Below are 22407 nucleotides of genomic sequence, written 5' to 3'. Positions count from 1 at the left end.
CCTGTCCTGTCCTCGCCACTGGCTCGATGGGACTACATCAGTTATTTGAGTTTTACTGACTTGCTGCTAACACTTCTTTTTCGACTTGAATCTAATTCTGCCATGCAGAAGTCCTAAGATACTAACTCGCTTGTGAGGCACATCACTGTCTTCTCAGACAGCGGCAGCCAGACGCCTCTTTATCCACCCCTGACGGTATTCCTACACTCCTATGTCAGACGAAGGCCTGCCGTGGCTTCCTGGCCTGCTCTTGCTTCCCCTAATGTTCCAGGGAGAACTTAACTGTTGCCCTGGTCAAAGGGCTTTAGGTGGTGCCTTGCTGGCCTCCACCTACAACCAGACAACCAGCACTTACTCATACAACCAGTTTCGCACACAGGTAGGGAGGAGAGCTGTCCTGATCGACCTGCGTGGGTTGTAGGAACAACAACAGTGGACCCAGACATGCAGTGCGGACGAATGTCGTCAAAGCGCTGATGACAAAGGGCCTTGTGCTCCCTGGAGGCCACAGAGATGTGAGCCACGAATCTCAGGCCAGAGCAGCATGCAGGCCCATGGCAGTGTCAGGGGGGACGTGTGCACACATGGAGAGAACTGCCAGATACACGCCAAGTCTCAGCCTCAGTTCCTTCAGTCGTCTCCACCTTTTGCTCCTGAATTACCTGACTCTCCAGCTCGTAAACTGAACTCCAAGTTTCTCATACAGGGTTTCCCTGCTCAGATTCCCTTGCCTGGTGCCTTTCTCAACGATACCAAGAAACTGGGAGTCTAGGGGGAGCTACTGGCTTCAGCTTTACTAGACCAGTCAGGTAACTTAGGTTCTTTTCCTGGAAACAGGAGTAACAAGACTTGCCCAAGTGCATCTCATCTAGAGACATGCAGTGTTTTCAGTAAGAAGACACGTTTTTCCTGGGCTTCTGTCCCAGGCAAGGGGTTCAAGCTAAAGGGAAACACCCTGGGAACTTACTGGAGTTGGATACACGACATGGAGGTGACAGAAATGGGAGAAAGGTGACGGGGAAGGAGGACCTCCCCCTCCCACCCCAGCCCCTCTGAGGGTGGCCTGATCCAGGCTCTGGGAGGGGCTGCCAACAGGAGGATGGAGGCAGATACCCCCCTTCAAACCCATCCTGGAGCAATCAGGGGTCCCAGATGTTCCAGCGACGCCTGGCTTTTGAAAGGCCAGGTGGCTCTGAAGGAGGGTGTCCACACCAGGAAAAGGCCTGCTGTGTGTCAGGAGCACAGGACTGGGGGAGAGGGGAGCGGCCAGTAGCCTGGTCCTGTCGGCCGTGAGCCACACGCTCCTGGGCGGTCTGCTCACTGTCCTCAGCCTCGAGGAGAGGGAGAAAGGTGCCCCATCATGGGCAGCACGCCCTCTGTCTAAAAGTCTGAGGGCATCGGGTTCCTGTGGCAGCGGGAGGAGCCCCTTCAGGAAGGTGTGTGTGTGTAAAATCTAGCTGGGGCCGAAGTTAAAAATAAGATTTGTAAGAGAAATAAATATAGCTAAGAAATCACTGATTTGATAATATCAAAAATATGTGTAATTCTTCACACTGTTCAGACCGTTTTGAATGGAGAGACCATTGAACTCTGCCACTTTGCGTTTGCAGGTTCTGGACCTGGGACACAGGGACGGCCCCTCGTCCTCCTCAGTTCCCGAAGTTGTGGAACGAGGTCCGGGTCAGACTGGCCACTCATAAGATCTTTCTGGAGCAGTGGAATCTATTTTTACCCTGAAGGCTCATGTGGACCCGTAGTGTACCAGACAGGTGAGAGTGGGCCTCTGAGAGTGGGGCCCCAGGCGCCTGGGCGGGCCGCGGCCCAGGACCTGGCTCTGACATCCTCAGCACCTTGTCTTGGGGAGCAGGCCAGTTGACCTTTGCCCCTTCACCATCTGGCCGGCTGTTCTGGCCGGAGGTCTGGGCTCTGCAGACGAGGCTGCATTCCCCAGCTGTCACGGGCGGCTGAGTGGCCCCAGGAGAGCTTGCCTTCTCCTCCAGTCAGAAGGGACAAAACTCACAGTGGTGTGGGTCTCTCCCCTTCCTGGTGGCACGGACGCGGAGTGAGGGCGTGAGAGGCACCAGAAAGCCTAGGCAGAACCTCCAACCTCTGGCATTTTCTGAGACAATCAGGAGGCTAACTGCGCCCTGGCCAAAGATAAGAAGTCAGAGGCCCTCCCAGGGCTACCGCTTGTCCCCAGACACTAACTAGGCTGTGCAGGGGGCGAGGGAGGAAGGCCGCTCCTCCAGCTGTGGGCTCAGATGGTTTTCTCACGAGTTTTGCCTGAGGTCTAACCTGCTGACTACCGCATTTTGTGGCCTGTGTGGCCACTGCCTGTCTCCATATTCAGGGCTCGTGGTCACTCAACCTGCAGCCCACCCCTTGGCCCCGAAAACTGCAGAGCTCGGGACCTGGCTCAGTGGGTCCCCGTCACTTTCAAGGCGCTGGGCTGGCTTTCCAGAGTAGAGGAGCCACCCCGGGCACCTCCGGGAGGTCGCTGTTCATCAGCCAGGCCAGTGAGAATACACTTTAACCCTTAAAATTCGTTTTTGGGGGCCGGCTCCATGGCTTAGCTGTTAAGTGCGCGTGCTCCGCTACTGGCGGCCCGGATTCGGATCCCGGGCGAGCACCAACGCACCGCTTGTCTGGCCACGCTGAGGCAGTGTCTCCATGTACAGCACCTAGAAGGATGTGCAGCTGTGACATACAACTATCCACTGGGGCTTTGGAGAGAAAAAGGGAAAAAAAGGAGGAGGATTGGCAATAGATGTTAGCTCAGAGCCGGTCTTCCTCAGCAAAAAGAGGAGGATTAGCATGGATGTTAGCTCACGGCTGATCTTCCTCAAAAAAAAAAAAAAAATCGTTTTTGACATCAGATGTAAATAGATGCTGCGGGGTGCAAACATCCACCCGGGACACCAAAAAAGGCCAGAAAGGGCAGTGAGGACTGACACAGAGAACAAGTGATCGCTGAGCAGGGAGGAGTGGGGCAAGGCCTCGCTGCGCCCTTCTGGTCTGAATGTCTCAGGTCCCCAGCGAGCTCAGGTCTAGGGAGCGCGGCGTTCACCTGCCTCGGCCCTGAGCTGGGCGCCCGCGTCCAGGCTGTATTCACAGCGGGTGAGTGCTCTCCGTCCACGGGTAAATGGACACACTGGGGGCAGGGTTTCCCTGCAGAGGAGGGGCTCGGGGGAGGGAAGGGGTCTTCCTGGTGTTTGAGACGTGTCCTGCGGAACGGGGTGCCCGGTGGACTGTGGACTTAACACGCCGGGCAGATGAGGAAATTCTGAATCCTCACCACTGTTAGAAATGTGCCGTTCAATAGATGTTAGCTCAGAGCTGGTCTTCCTCAGCAAAAAGAGGACGATTGGCATGGATGTTAGCTCAGGGCTGATCTTCCTCACAAAAAAAAAAAAAAAAAAGAAATGTGCCATTCAGAGGGGAATTAATCAGGATTTTCAGGCTTTTCACCCTTATGAGCAGGTAAAACCGGAGGGTGGGTATTCTCGTCTGCCAGTCTAAGCCCTCGCGGCTGGCTTGGTTGTCTGTATTCCCTGCAGCAAAGGGGGCTCGTGGGAGGGTCCTCTAGACAGCCAATGCCTCCGCCAGACCTTGGCCAGGTCAGTGGCTGAGAAAAGCCACAGGTTTGGATAAATGTTAAGGAAAACTTCAGCCTGTTCTGGGTGAGCCTTTGGCCAGGTAAAAGAGCTGACCCTGGTGACCGAGGGCGAGGCTGCGGTCTGCGAGTAGGCTGGTGTCAAAACAGCGGGACAGGACAGGTGTGCGCAGGTAGAGACCGTCTACCCTCCACTCATCTTTCGTCCTCACAGGGAGGCACCCATGAGATCCCTTTTGGTTATTCTGGTGGGAACCCAGCCTGAGTGCCCCCCACCCCGAGAGGCTGTGCCCACCATGGATGAGGGTCAGCAGGTGGCAGAGTGGAGCTGTGACCTCTACCTGGCCCCACAAGACGAGGGCAAGTCCCTCTCAGCCTCTCCCGAGAATCCCAGTAACACTGTCGAGGGGCCCACTGGGGAGGGGCCGGTCCAGGTCCACAGGGATGGTGGGAGCTGTAGCCTCGTTCCTAACAGGACAGAAATGCCTCGCCTTACCTGTGACAGCAATGCAAAGGAGCTGCTCTGAGCAACAAGCTTCCACTCCCAGAACCTACGCTGGGCACTGGGACCTGGGCAGCTCTTAGAGGGGCGGCAGGGCACATGGGGAGCCCTGGGCACCGTCAGCCGGGCCATGGGCTGGCTCTGTGGTCTTGGCTTAGCTGAGGAAGGGCCCTCGCTGAAGCTTAGATGCCACGTGTGTGAAACAACCATGAGGATGCTTACCTAGTGGGCCACTGTGAGCACAGAGTGGGGTTAGATGACCACAGCCCTGTGATGGGGCGTCCAGCAGGTGCTCAATAAAAGCCCGTCCCGCCCTCCCACCCCAGCTAGCTGGCTGCACGTCACTGGGCGTCTGTGCTGACCTCTCGGGGCCTGGGAATCTGCACAGACAGAGGCCGCCCTCACAGCCCCGAGGAACAGCACCCCTTACGGGAGTCCTGGGGATATCGGCTGCTCTGTGTTTAACGTGGGGATTCAGTGACACGGGGCCTGCAGTGTCCCGGAGGAAACAGCTTGTCTACTGCAGGGACGGGGGTCTGCTGGGACTACCCACAAAGGGCATGTCATTAAAAAGCAAACACAAGACAGAAAACTAGGTGAGCCAGGCCCACCTCTTACAGCAAAGTTTGCCACTGAAATGATCTCAGCAGAAAATTAAGATAAAAGGTGACAACATAAAGGGACAAAAAGAGCAAAGAAAAGGAAACGACGCCTCCGTGTGTTCCTCCGGGGTCACAGCACGCGCGCCGGCTACGGCTGAGGCTTCAGGGCTGTTACCTGAGTTCTGAGTTTGATCATGTCAGCCTCCATCTGCGAGTTGGACTCGCTCAGCTCCTTGATCTCCTCGTCCAGCTGTTTGATCTCTTCATCGTTCTCTATACCTGTGGTGACGGCCGCAAGAGCGTGAAAACATTAGCGGTGGTAAGATTTCTCTGTTCTTTTTATAGTTCAAATTGAATTTGCTGGGAAATATATACTCTTTTTTCTCGTCACAGCATTTCTTAATTGTTTATTTATCAAGAGAAACTATTCCTTAGCCCAAACATTCACATTTCATAGTTCAGGAACACAAGTCAATGAGTGACACACTTCCACAGAATTCAACCCAAAGAAATTCTTTACATTCCAAAGTCACTTTGCACTCTGAAAGATACCAGCCTTCCTTCTCCCCTCAAAATCTGTCATGGAATCACAATTTCTGCAGAAATCTGCCTTCTTTCTTGGTTCAGCCACAGCAAACTGACAGAAAGCTACAATCCCAGAGATACAAGGAAAGAGACACCGGCCAGAAGGCCGCACATCTGGAGTTCCCGCGAAGCGCGGGAGGCCACGGTAGTTATTCTGCTCGACACCAGCGTCCTTCCTGACAATATACTCTTGAATTAAAAAAAACAGTCACAATTTGTGTGTCCTTCTCTCTCCTACCACCACCTTCCCCACAACAGAGGCACCTAAACCAGAAGAAATGACTCAGGGTACATAGACCCTCGCGCTGGCCCCCAAGCACTGAAAGGTTGAATCTCCTCTGGATAAATAATCAGCCTCAGGGGGTGACCTTCTGACAGGAGCCTTTGTCCTGGATGTGGATTTACCTGGTTTAGCGTACTAATCGTCTCCTTCATTTATTCTCTTAATCTCTGTCTTTCTTCGCCCTCCCAACTCCCTTTCTATCCCCCTCTTTTTCTCTCTCTATCTCTCAGGTGGACACATCCCCAGACGAGGCCTATGTAGTCCCTGCCCTCACCAAGGCTAGATTTTGGGGAGGAAACCTTGACAGACGTGTAACCAAAAACCTGATTCAGTGAGTGCTGAGGACTGTCTACTTTGTTGACTAAAAAGAAGCCGTCTGATGTGGAAGAGAATGACGGGGGCAGTGATAGACAAAAGGTCAGTCGTCACAAAAGGGCTCTCTGAATGTCTGACTTTTAACTGATAAAAAACTCCTCATTTTGAATGATAGAAAGTACATATCAGCTGACAGAATCGCGACATAGAGAAGCTCGGCTGGATAGAGTCCCTGCGTCCCGGCCTGAGCCGTGGTCCCGTGCAGGGAGAGGAAGGGCCAGGCAGGTGACCGCCCACCAGCCTGAGCCTGAGTGGGCTGCAGGGGTCAGCGCTGGCCTCTCTGGCACAGGGGCAGAATGACTGTATTTACAGGGGCATTGTCAAAGCTGGCTGGCTTGGCTGATGTGTTCAGTTGCTGGCAACATTGACTGCCAGGATCAGAAAGATCGGGATCCTTTCTAGTTTGGGCCATTTGGTCTCACACGACTGTGTGTCCTTATGGGGAAGAAGAGTAGAAATCTTGCAAATGCAGCTATCTTGACAATCCAGGGTATGGGGTTGCCATTCCCACAACAAGGGAGCCTTCCTCAAACCCAAGGGAAAACACATGCAGCCCAGGCCTCCGAAGGGAGCTGGGGTGGGGTACATACACCCTTCTCCGGCTCTATAGACAGAGGGGTGCAGTCAACCGGAGACGACCCCAAAACACTGCAGAGACCCAATGATGGGTTCCTCCCCACCGAGACATTGAAAAGACAAAGAAAAGAGAAAGTGCTCGGGTTGGGGTCTTAGTTGCTATTTTTAGTGCAACGAAAAAAAAAAAAAAGATTCAAAAGAGTAAGCAATCTTCCTGGAAAGAGTCACATTTCTCCCACAACACTGTTCTCATAAAAGCAACGAGGAAGAGCATGTGACTCGTTCAATTGCTTTTCCCATGTACCTTCCTTCTGGATCATTTCTCCGACGAATCAGCCTTAGGTATTAAAGGAGCTTCACAGACATGCTGATCTGAGTGCCTTCAGAGATTTTCCTCCTCCCTCGGGTGTGCTCCTGCCTCACCCAGAGGGACCTGGTGTGGATTACTGACCAGAAGTGGTGGTCTTGAGACCATGACCTGTGACCGGCCACTTAAGCCCTCAGAGAGCATTCCTTGCCAGTGTCTCATAGGATCCAGAACATCGACAACAAAGTTCCCCTGTTTATCAAGTGCACCCCAAAGCAATTCAAAGATATCATAGAAAGATGCCAGTAATGAGGTTTACCCTTTCTCAGGTATGGGCTGTTATTTTTTTCCCCTTTTTTATATGTGATCAGCCTTTTATGGCAATCTTTCAAAATTAGGAATTAAGATCAATTGAGATGATGTACATAATGCTTGGCAAGCAGGAGTGTGGATCAAGGAGGTGGCAATGTCACTCTTTTTCTGTAGTAGAAGTGCAGATATACCTTAGGATAGGAAAACTCAATGTCTAACAATCTGGATTGAGAAGCAACTGAATCATGAATCAATTTATCATTTAACAAGGATTTGTCACTGAATTCTTTTAAATTGCAAGCAGTCCAAATTCACTGAGAACATCTCTTGTGTAAGCTGAGGCCCGCAGTGACCTGAATACTCATAACACCTCGATTCCCCAGGCTGCAATGGGTCGATTTTCTGAGAGCTGGAATCTGCACATGAAGCTGCCGTGCAGCTCTTCTTGGGGAGCCATCCGCTGAAGACCCCAGAGCTGTTTGATCAAGATATTTAATGTTGGGTAATTCTTGATAGGAAAGGTGAAAATGCTCTAACCATCTGCCTGCTCCCAACATCAAGATGGCACGTTTCCGTTAGGGTGCACAAGTGGAATTATAAGCAAACAGCCCATTTAAAGATGAGCAACGTGAAGAACATTGTGCCTTTGCAAAATGTAGAGAACTGTGGGAAAGAATAGCTTTCCCCAAAACTCCAATTAGATCAGCTTAATTGGCTTGTCAGAGCCGCTCCATCAATGGCAGCTAGTGCAGAGTGCAGCATATCAAACAGCTCAAAAGGTCAACAACTTTGTCTTGGGGCTAGACTCTGGTGATGAAAGCTCAGATGAATTCTGATAAAGTTATGAGAAAAGAACGTGGCATTTCTGGAGTATGTGTTAAATCTGGGAGGGCCATTTTACCGGCTTGAATTTTTATGAAAGAGTGTCCAACAGTGATCATTTTCTATTTGACTTTCATGGAAAACCACATGTAAGCAGGGGATAGAGATCACATTACCAGGCAGATTTCCTGAGGTCTAGAGGCATTTCTGAACCGCCTGATGAGAGGTTTTAGAAGTCAGGGGTTTAGACCCTGGGGTTTGAAACAGGACAGACCTGGAATCTAAATCCATCTCCTGCTACTTAAGAGTTTTGTGATGAGTAATTTTCTGAATCCCTCTAATCCTCAAATTCCTCTGTTGCAAAAATGGTCCCCATCCAACAGAGCGGCTGTAAGAAATAAATGAACCATGTAAGATACCTGACCCACAGTGAGACTCACTAAATGGTGGCTCAAGAGAAAGGTTAGATGTTGAGTGTTGCTCGAGACGGCAAAGACAGGCAGAGAATTCATGTCTACAAACTTATCTGTGTTTTGACTGAAAAGTAGCTGACACAGTAATGTGAGTTGACAAATAATTAAAAGAAAAAGAAAAAGGAAATATGTTGTATGTGGTCTAGTGCAGTGGGCTTACATTTTTGTTGAACTAAAAAATTAAAAACAATTTCCTCCTCCCAAGTCTTAAAGTCGTTATCTAAAAGTTTTTATTATGAGTTTAAACAGTTGCCCAAAATATATATATTTCTACAAAATTGTATGTTATAGAGTGCTTTCAATGTCTTTCCATCAAAACTTTGGACTGGAATGTTTAGTTTATAAAATTTATGAGAAAAGTCCACTATATAAACCTACTGGCGTCATTATCAAACCAATATGCAGAGCAAATCAACTTTCTGACAGACGTCAGTATCATTTTAAACCCAATAAAAGTATTAGCAAGGGTCCCATGACAACTTTTCTGTATCTAGTTTTTATTATAGAAGCGATGGATGGATGGATGGGTGGGCGATGGATGGATGGGTGGGTGGATGGATGGGTGAGTGGATCAGTGGGTGGATGGATGGAGGGATGGATGGGTGGATGGATGGATGGATGGATGGGTGGGTGGATGGATGGGTGAGTGGATCAGTGGGTGGATGGATGGAGGGATGGATGGGTGGATGGATGGATGGATGGATGGGTGGGTGGATGTGTGGCTGGGTGGATGGGTGGGTGGATGGATGGATGGATGGACAGTGGGTGGACAGATGGATGGATGGATGGATGGACAGTGGGTGGATGGATGGATCAGTGGGTGGATGGGTGGATGGATGGATGGGTGGGTGGGTGGATGGACGGATGGACAGTGGGTGGACGGATGGATGGATGGGTGGATGGGTGGATGGATGGATGGATGGATGGATGGGTGGATGGGTGGATGGATGGATGGATGGATGGATGGACAGTGGGTGGACAGATGGATGGATGGATGGATGGATCAGTGGGTGGATGGGTGGATGGATGGATGGGTGGGTGGGTGGATGGACGGATGGACAGTGGGTGGACGGATGGATGGATGGGTGGATGGGTGGATGGATGGATGGATGGATGGGTGGATGGGTGGATGGATGGATGGATGGATGGTTGGATCAGTGGGTGGATGGGTGGATGGATGGATGGATGGATGGATGGATTAGTGTGTGGATGGTTGGATAGATGGGTGGATGGATGGGTAGATGAACACGTGAGTTTTTGCCTGGATGAAATAAAGAGCACAGCACCTGCATATTTCTCCCTGGAGCTCTCCAGCCCTACCTTCCTGTCCTCCTGCCCTCCTGCCCTCCTGGGGCACACACTCAGGAGCCCAGCATTGGTGAGCCCTCCCTTGTTAGGTGCCTGCAAATGTCTTGCTCCAGGACTCGGGAGCAGCCTTTCTTCTGTGAAGGTGGAGAAGGTGGGTAGTGACACAAGGGGCGGGGAGAGAGCTGGTAGATGACAGACAGAATCTCAGTCCATTGGATTCTGGAGTAATGTGGAATTGGAGGGTCTGGAAACGAATTTCCTTAAAGCCATCCGTGTCCACTCGCCCCCAAGACATCCCTGAGAGGCCAGCACATGTGTGCCTCTGTGTGAAGCCCACTTCTGGAGAGGACAGCACGCCAGACCCAGGTGCAAAGACCCCCAGTCCCCTCGGTTCACGCTGGGGTGCAGCAGGGCAGTGACTGGGGCCCAGAAAGCCAGCTGCCTTGTGCTTGTTGGTGCCTGTGTCTTAGGGTGGCACCAGCAGCACCTCGCCCCACTGCTTGGCTGAGCTAGAACTAATTTATCTAAGTTCCACGGATGGGCCTGCTTGCTCTCAGGCAGGGCATGGCCTAGATAAGGATTGGTCTGAACAAGTCGCAGCATCTCCTTGCTCCATAAAAGTCAGAGCTCCTTCCCTCAGCTTCCAATCTTCTATGATGATGAAGAAAATTATCTCATTTCCTTCTCTCCTAAAGGCTTGGCCAAAAAAAAAAAAAAAAAAGCAGAGACAGAGACACCACCAGGCAAAGACGCCGACAGGCCAGCAGTGAACTTTAAGTTCCCGTTACACGGCTGCTCCGAGCGGGTTGAGTACTGATTAATTACATGAGGTCATTCAGTGGGATAAATAAAATAACGATAATCTTGTGGGGGAAGAGATGAGAGCAGACTCTTCTCTAAACTTAACAAAAAGGATTTCAGAGCTGGAAGGGAGCTTCAAGGCCATTTAGAATAGCTCCTTCCTATTCAGATAAGTGCTTGAGAGAAAAAGTTGGAATCCCAAGACAGCAACCGCCTTACCCGGGTCAGCTACGGAAACTAACGGTGGTCTCCTTGAGGTTTCGGAGATCCTGTCACTCTAGACAAGGGCACCGAGGGAGAGAAGCTTCCAGACACATGTGTCACACATGAAGGCATAACAGTGACCTCAGATAAGGTTTCACACTCATGATGTTCAAGAAAAGAGAGGAAGAGAGATTGTCTCTTCCACATGTACAGCTAAGGCAACATCAAAACCAAGTCTTTTGATTTTGAAGGATGGCACAACTGCAGTGGGAAATGGAATATTCACACTTCTATCCCCAGAAGAGCAGTGGTAAATTTCCCATAGTCTTGCCCTTGAGTTAGCCACACAGACACAGAGACGACGGCTAGTTATCTGTATCCTGCAGCACAGCCTTTGCACTGAGAGAAGTATGCTCTGGGGTTTAGCAAGAAATGTCTCTGATCCTGGCACAGAGGCTGCCCCAACAGGTGAGAAACAAGAGGACCGAGGGCCCCAGGATCCAGCAGGGACTCAGACCTGGGGATAACTTCTGCTGCTTACTCTCCGGGTGACCTGGGGTTTCCCATGGTCCTCTTCTGTGGACATGCGTGTAATAGAACCTACAGCAAGAAGAAATGTTACTGCCCTAAAGCCTACAATCATGCAAACTGTGTTCGGATGCAGAGAAACAGGCAGATGGCGACCCCAGCCTGGCGACCCTGGCTGACTGGGGCAGTGCCCTGTGCCGGGTGCCCACTCAGGATGCAGCCCGGGCATTGACTCCTCCAGTGAATAGTCACAGACCACCCTTATTTTCACCTCTTCAACACGGTGCTAGTCTTTCTGAATAACAGCTGTGTCTGGTAGTTACAGAAAGAGGATTCTGAATTTCGGACGCCCCCTGATAAGGTGATGGTGATTTGACTGAGAGATGCCAGCTAGGCCAACTTTCTGCTCTCGGCCCCGGCAGCCTAGCCGTGTGTGAGCAGCTCCTCGCCCGGGTTTGCAGATCTGCTCTCTCAATGTGCTTTCTTACCTTTTTTTTTTTTTTTTTTGCACTAGCCCTCCGTCTAACTACCACTGCCTTCGTTAGTGAATCATAAACGGATACAAACTCAGAAAAATGTGTTTAAGGATTTTTGCTTTAGCACCAAGGTTGTTTTGAAATGTCATGCTGAATATTTTGGCAAGAGCTCAGTAAATGTTGCTTTCTTCCTGGCAATGAGCACTGCCCCTCGATGACTGAGGGAGAAGTGATGTTGGTCATCATGTTGTCTCAAAACAGGTTTCCCCATGCTGGCCACCGGGACTGCAGGGTGGGCCTGAGAACTTCTGGAAGGCAGAACTCTGTCTAGCTAGTCTCCATTTCTCTGGCTCCTGACCTTGTGGACAGAAGTGCGGAGGCAGAACACGGGGCCCGTGGGATCCAATCCTTCAAGATAGAAATAGTGTGACCCTGACTGTCTTCCCAGGAAACGACGGCCGCACATTAAGGATTATTTTGTCAGGCAGGTGCACGCTGAGTCTCTTGTGCTGCCCTCAGGACCTCAGATGAATGGCCGAATGTCGTGTGGAAGCCTCAGGCCTGTGGCCCAGGCTTGTGCACTTCTCCGCAGGGAGCTCCTCTGGGTCTGTCTCCTTGTCAGCGGATCCCTGGGGAGGAGGCCGGCTTTGATGAAGCCCCAGGACAGGAGGCCTGGCTCCACTTGAGGGCCAGTTTTACAGGTTGGGACTCTCTGTGATGGCCAAAGGGACATCAGCCCAGGAGTGACTCACGTTTTGGCGTGCTCAGTTCCTTTGAGGAACACAGAGTTAGGGAAGCACCTTGCCCAGAGCCTCTGCTTCTCCTGTTTCAGGGTGAATCCTGCTCTGCCCAAGCCCAGTGCTCACAAAACCCTCCCGAGGGGCTGAGCAGGGAGGCCAGCTCCTGGTCAAAGGCGACCTTTGCTGAGTGGTTACAGATTACACCTGGCCCTCCTCACTCGGGGAGTATGTTCTATAAAGTCACCACAGAGACGGAGTCAGTGAACACGGAGCCATTGCTTCAGGGGGAAATACAGGGATGGGTCCCTGTGAGCCTCTGGCCACAAAGTCTTCATCAACCTATCAACACATAAGCGTGTTTCGTGTGTGTTCGTTTAAAGACACCTTATTTAATGTGTATTGTTGATCCACTGGCATGAACTCACAGCCAGCAGCACCTAACTCAGGCCCCAATGAAGCTTCTCTATGGCATATTTTCTCCGTCAGGCAACTCACAGCCTCTGCTAAGGAACCTAGACAGCACCCAGCACCAGGCCTGGGGACCTTGTAAACACAAAAGCACTAAACAGATGGTGAAAAGGACCCTTGTTCACAGGAGGACCCGGAACAGGAAGACAGAGCGACCTTGCTCCCCTCAGCTGGGACGTGCATCAGGTGAGACTCAAACTTCTCTCCGCTCTCTGCCTGTCCCTGAGTGGCCAAGAACCTGCCAGGAGTGTTGATTTTGGGTTTACAGATAGATTTTAGTGAGTGGGCAAATTCACAAGTATGGAATCCACCAATCAAGGTGATGGACTGAAATGTCTCTTAGGACTTTGTGCTCTCCTCACTCTGCAGGCCTGTCCCGCGGCCTCTCATCCTCCCCCTAGAACTTTCTACACAAGACGCCCTGTGGGTGGGTAGCACGGAGGCAAGTGGGAGGATTCAAGAACATCAGGCCCCTGAGAGCCCAGCGTGCAGGGGAGCGAGGAGAGGGGATGGGGTGCTGTGTTTTTGCTGCGTGTGGCCCAAGGGAGCCCGCATTCTGCTCCTCTGTGGGGAGGACCCGGGAGGAGGGCCTGGGGAGCTGCCGTGGATTCTGGGGGCACCCTCTGAATTCGGCTTGTGTTCTGATGAGAGGTGAAGTCGGGGGACAGCTTTTGGAGAGACTGCTCCCCCCACTGGACTGGCGTCAGAGACAGGGCGAGAACTGTTTCTGCTTCCGCTGTCTGCGAGGCCGGCTGTGACCGTGCCTGGCTCCGGTCAGGCCGGGGACTGAGCGGCGGGGCGGCTGGGCGGTTACCGTTGCTGGCCCGCTGTCTGATGGTCAGCATCTGCTCTCCCGACAGCTTCGCCTTCTTCATGGCTGACGTGGCTCTCGGGCACCCCGACAAGCTGAGGACAAGACAGGACAGCATTAGTCACGGTCTCGAGAGAGCCCCAGGCCCTGCGGAGAAAGGGGTCAGGAGCAAGGCATGTCACCGCATCCTTCAGTAGGCCGCTTGCCGTCTGCAAACGGGAAAACCCGCCCGACCAGGGAACACAGCCTGGCCAGCTACGTGCACCAGGCTGATGTGTCTGTCTGTGGATTCTCGCGCATTTGTGGACGGCACCTGAGCACACAGGTTGCAGGGTGACCTCGGGGTGGGATCCCGCCACTGGGGTTCTGGGGTGGGAGGGAGACGTGCCTCTTGCTGTCTGCCTTGCAGGGCTTCTTGGGATTTTTATGGAGCGACAACCTTGCTTTAAAAAGACTTCTTATTATGGAAAGTGTCAAACTTATACAAGGGTTGAATTCAAAACTTAAGTCAAACAAACAAAAGCAAAAGGAACAGAATAACGAGCTCACACCCAGATTCAATCACTGTCTCTCGGCGCATCCAGATTCCTCTGTACCTCCCGCTCCCCGGAGTTATTCTGGAGGAAACTCAGGCGTAAAAACAGAGCCTCAATGTCAACATCTCACCTAAACGTTCTAAAGCTAGTGCCAGTGTCATCAAACGTATGGCTTCAAGCCCCCGTCATCTCCTGACTTTGCTGATGGACAGTAGTCCCTTCCGGCCCACGGGCACCCCACTTATGGAAATGGACCGAGGGGTCTGACAACGTTCACAGGACCGCTATCCCCCTCCTTTCTTTCTTGCTGTGGACATGTTGAGGACGATGTTCTCGTCCTGAGCACCTTCTATGGAGTCCAAACCTGGGCCCTGTCTCACTTGCCTCGCCCCTCACCCCTTGCCCCTCACCTTTCATCCCTCACCTTTCATCCCTCACCCCTCACCCCAGTTGCCATCCAAAGGATCCCTCTGTACTCGTGTCAGGGTCCCCCTGGCACTTCACATACCGATATAATGAAAAACTGTATATGTGTATAATTTATATGTTTATGTCACGTATGTATAATTCTGTATTTCATCCGTATATTCAGTGCTGGGTGGGCCCTGTCTGTAGCACAGTGATGCTGCGTTAGGGCTTCATCCACATCTACACCCACCCAACACCCAGCAGTAGCATACATTACATGATTATCTTGGTATAGTCACTGCAGGATTTCACAGAAACCCACCAGAGACCACCTGGAATCTATACTGAACCGGCATTTGGGCCCATTGAGCACCCCTGGGTAACTGCATTCTTCAGGTGACCCTGGTGAGTTCTCCTGAAACCCGGACCTCCTTATTTTAAGTCGACGGTCCAGAGTTTATTTGAGCTGTTTCAAGCCTTAAGACTAGGTGTCTTAAGAGGGGACTGGTACATACCCTACGTCAGAGGTACCTAGGGGGAATTACTAGAAAAGAGAAGCCTAGGGGGAATGTCCTAGGCCAGGGGAGACTAGAGGAACTGTTGGAGTGAATGGGGCGTGCTGACCTTTTCAAATTTGGCTTTAAATTGGGAAGAACTGTGTTTACAAGCTCTGAACAAACTGCTTGATAGAGAAATGAGAGACTGATTGTGTTCAGCTCTGAAGAAAAGGGACATTGCTCCTCCCGACCAAAAGGTGTTCTCAGGTGACTGAGAACCTCAGCGGGAGCGTCAGAGGCAATCCTAACTATGTGCAGCGGTCCCATAGGGAACTCCACTATCATTCACATTAATTAATTAAAGGCTCATCTGGGGAAGTGCCTAAGGGCTGGTCACCTGTGCTCCAAGCCCCCACGGTGGTATTAGGCTGTGGGCGGGAAAAACCGAGGCACGTAAGAGAGTGATTACGACCTTTCTTTAGCGAGTAACACTCACAAGCAGCACACTTCTGACCCACTACACAGTCCCTAGAAATTGTTCAGACTTTATAGCAAAGTAAAACTAAAAAAAAGCGGGAAATCGAGCTTCTAAAAAGCCTGACCAATTCCCGAATGGCTAGCCTCCCCCTCCGAGCTCTGGAGACTTGCACACGTGCTTAAAAAAAAAGGGGCCTAAGACTGAAAGAAAAAAAATGGGAAAAGAAGCTTTTGCAGACACAAACCACTAAAATTTTTAAAACAGAGGTTATAAAATCTTTGTTGCATTTGTCTGTTGTTTATGTGTGTCTATATGTATATGTGTGTAATATTTTATCTCTGGATGGTATGGCTAAAATTAAGAGCTCTGTTTAATTGGCTTAAAGTAAGTGCTTACAAAAATGATTTCTGGGGGCTGGCCCGGTGGTGCAGCGGTTAAGCGTGCGCTCTCCGCTTTGGCGGCCCAGGGTTCGCGGATTCGGATCCTGGGTGTGGACCAATGCACTGCTTGTCAAGCCATGCTGTGGCGGCGTCCCATATAAAGTAGAGGAAGATGGGCACAGATGTTAGCTCAGGGCTAGTCTTCCTCACCAAAAAAAAAAAAAAAAAATAAATTTCTAAATGCAACTAACCCAAATGCTTTTCAAGACAACGTGGTATGAAATAATCTTTGGTAAATAAAATCTTATTTAAGTTTGTTGGTTTTTGGCATTGGATATGATGCAGACGTGCAGCCTTCTTTCTACATTTATTGGTCAAATAAGGTGATGTTACTTCTATTACAAAACTGGTTAACAAAAATAATAACTTAAATGACAGCTAATTTTATCTAATGTCTCATGAAGTCTTGTGGGCAATCGAAATAATTATTGGGAACAAGCAACTAAATCGACGTGAAAAAGATGAGTGTCGGGTGAACTTTTAACAATAATCACGTGTCATGGTGTACGTACTTAAAATAGCTTCCAAACTCTCTCTGGCAGCATGAAACCTTGAGGTTTTGCTAGGTTAAATGAAATGATAAAAATTCATTGAGTATCTAGATCATTTCCAAATAAGATAAGATATTAGACATTGATTGCTAAATATACTTTTATCTACTTTTGGCTTATTACAGAGAAACTAAAAGGTGTTTTGGGTCTATTGGTAAACATGTCGAGTTTTATTAAAAGATTGTATTATGAAGTAATGTATTTTTAAAAATTATCAAAAGTATTTATAGGGCCGGCCCCGTGGCTTAGCGGTTAAGTGCGCGCGCTCCGCTGCTGGTGGCCCAGGTTCGGATCCCGGGCGCACACTGATGCACTGCTTCTCCGGCCATGCTGAGGCGGCGTCCCAAATACAGCAGCTAGAAGGATGTGCAGCTATGACATACAACTATCTGCTGGGGCCTTGGGGGAAAAAAAAATAAATTAAAAAAAAAATAATAAAAATTATAAATTAAAAAAAAAAAGTATTTATAAATTTGCCAAGCCATGAAATGCTAATGTAAAAGAAACTTATAGAAAGTTTGCTGAAGAGGAACCCCCAGTTTTATACATGGTCAAATTGGCTAAGATTAAAATAAATTTAATTAAGGGAATAAGTTTTAATATCAGAAGTAATCTGGTGCAAAAAATTAAAATTTAGTTTTCTTTCTTTTATAATTATTTATTTATTTATTTATTTATTTATTGTTTTCCCCCAAAGCCCCAGTAGATAGTTGTGTGTCATAGTTGCACATTCTTCTAGTTGCTGTATGTGGAACGCGGTCTCAGCATGGCTGGAGAAGCGGTGCGTCGGTGCGAACCCGGGATCCGAACCCAGGCCGCCAGCAGCGGAGCGCGCGCACTTAACCGCCAAGCCGTGGGGCTGGCCCATGTCTCTTTCTTTTAAAAGGATAATTTTCTTAGACTCTTAGTCTGCTCTTGATAGAGGTTATTATATAAAAAGGTTTTCTTTACCTTGGAGTAAGTTAATTAAAAGACAGAGATCTATGTTTTGTTAATGTAATTTCCTATGTTCAAAAGACTGAGGTCTCTCTATTAAGGCTTTTTTTTTTGACTGTTTAAATGCTGTTTGACCTTGACTGTTGCTGTTGTCACTTTGTTTGAACGGATAACTAAGCATTGTTTCACTGTGACAAGATCAGCAGCCCCTTGATTTTGTCTGACCAAGTGTTTTAAAAGCTTTTGATATTTTTGACAAGCTCCACAAAATTCATATCCTAAGTAAAGTCTTTCTTTTGACTTTTTTCTTTGAGACTTTTCAAAGGGCCCTGGGACTTCTCAAAGAAATTTATTTTCTCTTCCATTAAGAGGGAAATACTAAACTAATTTGGCTTGTTTGGCATGCTAAATTGCATGGGAAGCATTGTCAAGTAAATGATAAACCTTCTTAGGTTATATTGCATAGGTAAATATTATTCACTATTTTAACCCTGCTACCCTGCTACAAACATCACAAGAGGAAAAGACCACGACTGCATTCTATTATCTAATTTGGTTTACAGATGGGTCTTGCTTAAATGTTAAGCAAGACATTATCAAGCTGGATTTTCTGTTCAGCCTTGAGAATGCCTGCTACTTCCTATTAACTCTGCTAACCCAGTAAAAGACTTCCTTCTACAGGCTCAAGAAATTGCCATGGAAGAAAAGAAACAGATATGGCAGTCAAAAGGGGGAATTTTTGATACCCCCTCACAGATATGCTTAGATCCAATAAAGGAAAAACCCATAGTACCTCTTGGAGCACAATTGCCACTGCTCCAGGATATACACTAATTAACCCATTGGGCACCTGAAAAAATAATTTTGTGGGGAAAGCAATACTTTTGAAAACTTTCTCCCACAGTGGCTCATAAAGCTATACTCGTTGTGTTATATGCCCGAAATATAATCTAGGGAAACTACTTCATGAATCACAAGGCCACTTTCCCTTTCCTAAGGGACCATTTGAGGTATGGCAATTGGACTTTGTCCAAATGCCACCATCTCAAGAATATAAATATATCTTGTAATGATCTGTGTGTTCTCACATTGGATCGAGGCCTTTCCTTGCAGAAGAGCAAGGGCTCTAACAGTAGGTAAAGTACTATTAGAGAGAATAATTCCTGTTTGGGGAATTTCTACTGAGTTACATAGCGACCAGGGAGCTCATTTCACTCGACAAATAATGAAATCCATTTGTAATATTTGGCCAAAAATACAGCATTTCCACTGTGCTTATCATCCCCAGTCCTCAGGATTGATGGAAAGAACTATAGGGCACAATCAAAACTTGATTGGCAAAGCTTTCAGAAGCATTTAATCTCTCATGGCCAAAAGGTCTCCCGCTAGTGCTCCTCAATCTTAGATCTACACCCTTTGGTGAACATCGGCTGTCTCCTTTCGAGATAATAACTGGATGGCCTATGCAATTAGACAAAAAAATGTATGAACCAACTTTGCCTAAAGAAAATATCTTAATTATTGTCAAGGTCTCATTGAGACACTTAAAAAAAAAGAAGAAGAGGTTGGTAGTTGATTCTTTTGACAGAGAGCTCCCAGACCTTAAGGATCTTTCTTAAGGAGAATTTATTTATCAGAAGAGGCATCAAATAAAAAACTCTTTGCAGCCCTGTTGGAAAGGACCATACGAGGTATTTTTAACCAATTCATGCACTACAGAAGCAAAAGGCATAGACTCACGGATTCACATTTCTCGTTTTAAAAAGAGGTTTCTCCACTTGAGCGTGTGTCATTTCCTATTTCTGATACCCGACTTCAACTGGCCAATACAAATCTCTCCAAACCAGGATGAGAAGAAGACAGCACCTGTTGTAGACAGCTGTCCCAAGACTCCAGACCAGGCCTGTATTCCTAACCTTATATCTCCTCATTTAAACTTTTGTTATGCTTAATCTGTATACCGATTTTATAATTGTTCCATTTAAGGTTTTCAAAATACTCTCATACTTAACGAAAGCGATAGATTTGGAACAGACTTGTCTCGAAGGCCAGGCATCTATCGGATGGCTTCTAGTGGAACTCAGTGGTTATGTGCAACAAATCTCTGGCCTTGGCTACAGCCTGGGTGACTAAAACACTGCACCTTGAGTTTCTCTTGTATGCAGGGAAGGATTCACACTGAACTAACACCTGTTGCCAATCTCCCTCCCTTTGAGGCCAGATGGGCTCGTTCAGTGTTCCACTGGTATGACCACTGAGCAGCTAGCTATATTTGTTCCTTTTTGGGGCTAAAGGATGTCATACCACATACACAAGCCCTTAATGACAGTCAAGCAAGAATTGCCTTATTAAATACTAAAATGTCTTTAATGAAAAAGACTGTTCTTCAAAATACTATGGCCTTAGATATTTTAACTGCATCCCAAGGTGGTACATATATATATATCATTCAAACTAAATGCTGGGTTTATACCTGACGAGTCTTCCCATGTGTCATCTCTGCTAAAGCACATGAAAAAGCAGGTGAATGCCTTAAGTGATCCTGCACCCGGTCTTGAGTTGTTTCGTTGGCTCCCTTACAGTACCCGTTCCCTTTTTTGATCCAGAGAGCAATTCCTATTTCTATTACTTCTTGGAATTCTTGTACTAGTCATAATATTCAAACTAATTGCCGTTTTCTTTACTCAGTGTTGTAAGACTGACATGTAAGCTGGAGTAATGAAACTTGAGCTGGTCCATGGATCTTATAACTCTGGACAAATTTCCTTCTCTGATAAGTACTATGCCTAAGAACCCATTTAAAACTAATCTTTTCAACATATATTGAATTATTATCATTGTTACTGTGCTTGAAACATAAGGAGTCATAGAAAAGCACATATACAATGTGTGTGCAACAACCTAAAATTAATCTAAAATGTATGAAATCCTTCCTCTGATAATATATATACCTTTATGCTTGTCCGCTATATCCGATTAATTCCCCCCAACGTGGATAACTGGGCAAATAAATGAGATAAAAGCCTGGCAGCAAGGGACATGATGGACCCGGGGCAGGCAGCAGCCACCCTGGCACCGAGGGACAATATTTTGATCATCAATGCTTTCTATTGAAAGATTATAGATCAAAAGGGGGAAAAGGAAAAATAAATGGCAAGCAACAGGACATACTGGAGTATATGAGGAAGCCATTCAGTGTAAACTATTTCGGCCTGACCTTGTTTTTCCAAAAGGGCCTGACCGTGGCCTTTGAACATGCATTGTATATCTGCTTTAAGCAACTAACATGTCCCAAAGACAAGAACAAATGCCCTTAACATGAGGATGCAACTTCATCCACTGAGCATTTCTGTAAGGATAAGCATTTCTCCCTAGGCTGGGATTTGATTGCTGCACTCATCCTGTGACCACCCAACTCGAGACAGCAGACCTGCTACCTGCAGTATCCATCAATCTCTATCCTGGCAGGCCAATCTGACAGGGCAATCTTGTGACTATTGTAAAAGGGACATTCCAATCATGTGTGATACATGCTCTTTGATGGCATATAACCGCTCTGTACACCCCACTTCTTTGGTGCCCTTCTTTCCTTGGGGAAGGAAGGCCCCGGGCTATATGGTCCTCAGATCTGGCTCATAATCAACTCACCTCAATTCTGATTTATAGATTGGTTATGGATTATCTGCATCAACAGTTATTAGGAACAGCTACTCAATGTGACATTAATATAAGGAGGCTTTCTGAACACTTCAGACAGATTTTTCTAATATATGAGGATGTCAGCAGTCATTTGGGGAAAACATATCTTGTACAACAAATATTGTTACTGTTCTTCATGTTCCCACTGAAGTGGTCTTTGATGCGACCTTGGTGGGATGTTTGTGTCTGGTTCTGTTCTGGAGCACCCTGCAATGCTCAGTGACCACCACGTCTGTTGCTCTTCCCAGGACTTCGCCGGCGTGAACTGTGTGCTAACAGTGTTTCTAGATTTACAGGGGAAGGGGCAGCGGGGACTTCAACCCAGAGGGGCATCACCAGCCCCAGGCCCTGTCCTCTCCCTTCCCTGAGGTCAGCCCCCCAGAAAACCCCAGGAAACAGAGGCTTTGGGACCCCGATGGTGCAGCGGGTGGGTGACTGGAAGGCACCAAGGGGCTCCCCATGAGCAGAGTTGTTCTCCTAAGGGGGTTTGATGCTGGCGCCCCAAGGCCAGCCTCCCCCTCATCGCTGTGCACCTGGTGACCAGCCTAATGGGTGTTTCTTGAGCCAATTTGTCCCTCAGACCTGTCCCTTCCTCTTCTCACTATCACCAAAGTGCCCGGTGATTGTCCCTTAGCTGGTCTTGGGGGCCTCAGCCTGGCTCCCACCCAGCTCACCTGCACCCCACCCTGAAGGAACCCCGGAAAGCTCATCTCTGCCATGCCACCCGCCCTTCCTGGGGAATGCAGCTGCTCCAGAGCAGTGTGCAAAGGCATGACCAGTTTCCTAGTGGCCTCTGAGTGCTGGCGGGTCCCTCTGTCTTCTCACGGGTCTCCGCACCAGCGGACGACTCCCACCCGCAGCCCGGCCGATGCCCCAGTGCAGCCCGTGTCTGTGTCTCTTTGCTCTCCTGCTCTGCCCCCATCAGTCCTCCCAACTCTGCTTCACTCCTTTGTTACAAAACAGGGCCCGTCAGGGCCCGTACTCTTGGGAGTCCTGGCCCCCAACCCCAGCCAGTCAGGAGTCCCTTCCACTCGGGTCCCAGGATCCCTTGAGGCCTCGACCCTTGACGTGGGTTA

At 48.7% G+C, this 22407-nt stretch overlaps 1 protein-coding gene across 4 annotated transcripts in view; it reads right to left on the bottom strand.

Annotated features, from left to right (window-relative positions):
- MYT1L (myelin transcription factor 1 like) overlaps positions 1-22407 on the bottom strand; it is a 161194-nt gene that overhangs the window by 1548 nt on the left and 137239 nt on the right. For 3 of the 4 annotated variants that reach the window (XM_058550696.1, XM_058550693.1, XM_058550694.1), the window contains exons 18-19: positions 13790-13881; positions 4893-4996 (exon numbers count right to left, since the gene is read on the bottom strand). In XM_058550696.1, the coding sequence (XP_058406679.1) occupies positions 4893-4996; positions 13790-13881 (196 nt within the window). Of the gene's footprint in view, positions 1-4886; positions 4997-13789; positions 13882-22407 lie in introns of all 4 variants that reach the window. The other variant, XM_058550695.1, reaches the window with a different exon arrangement.

The sequence above is a fragment of the Diceros bicornis genome, chromosome 12 (assembly GCF_020826845.1).
Source record: "Diceros bicornis minor isolate mBicDic1 chromosome 12, mDicBic1.mat.cur, whole genome shotgun sequence".
NCBI classification, from domain to species: domain Eukaryota; kingdom Metazoa; phylum Chordata; class Mammalia; order Perissodactyla; family Rhinocerotidae; genus Diceros; species Diceros bicornis.
Note: the sequence above shows the minus strand (reverse complement) of the source record. Positions and strands in the feature narration are given on the sequence as shown.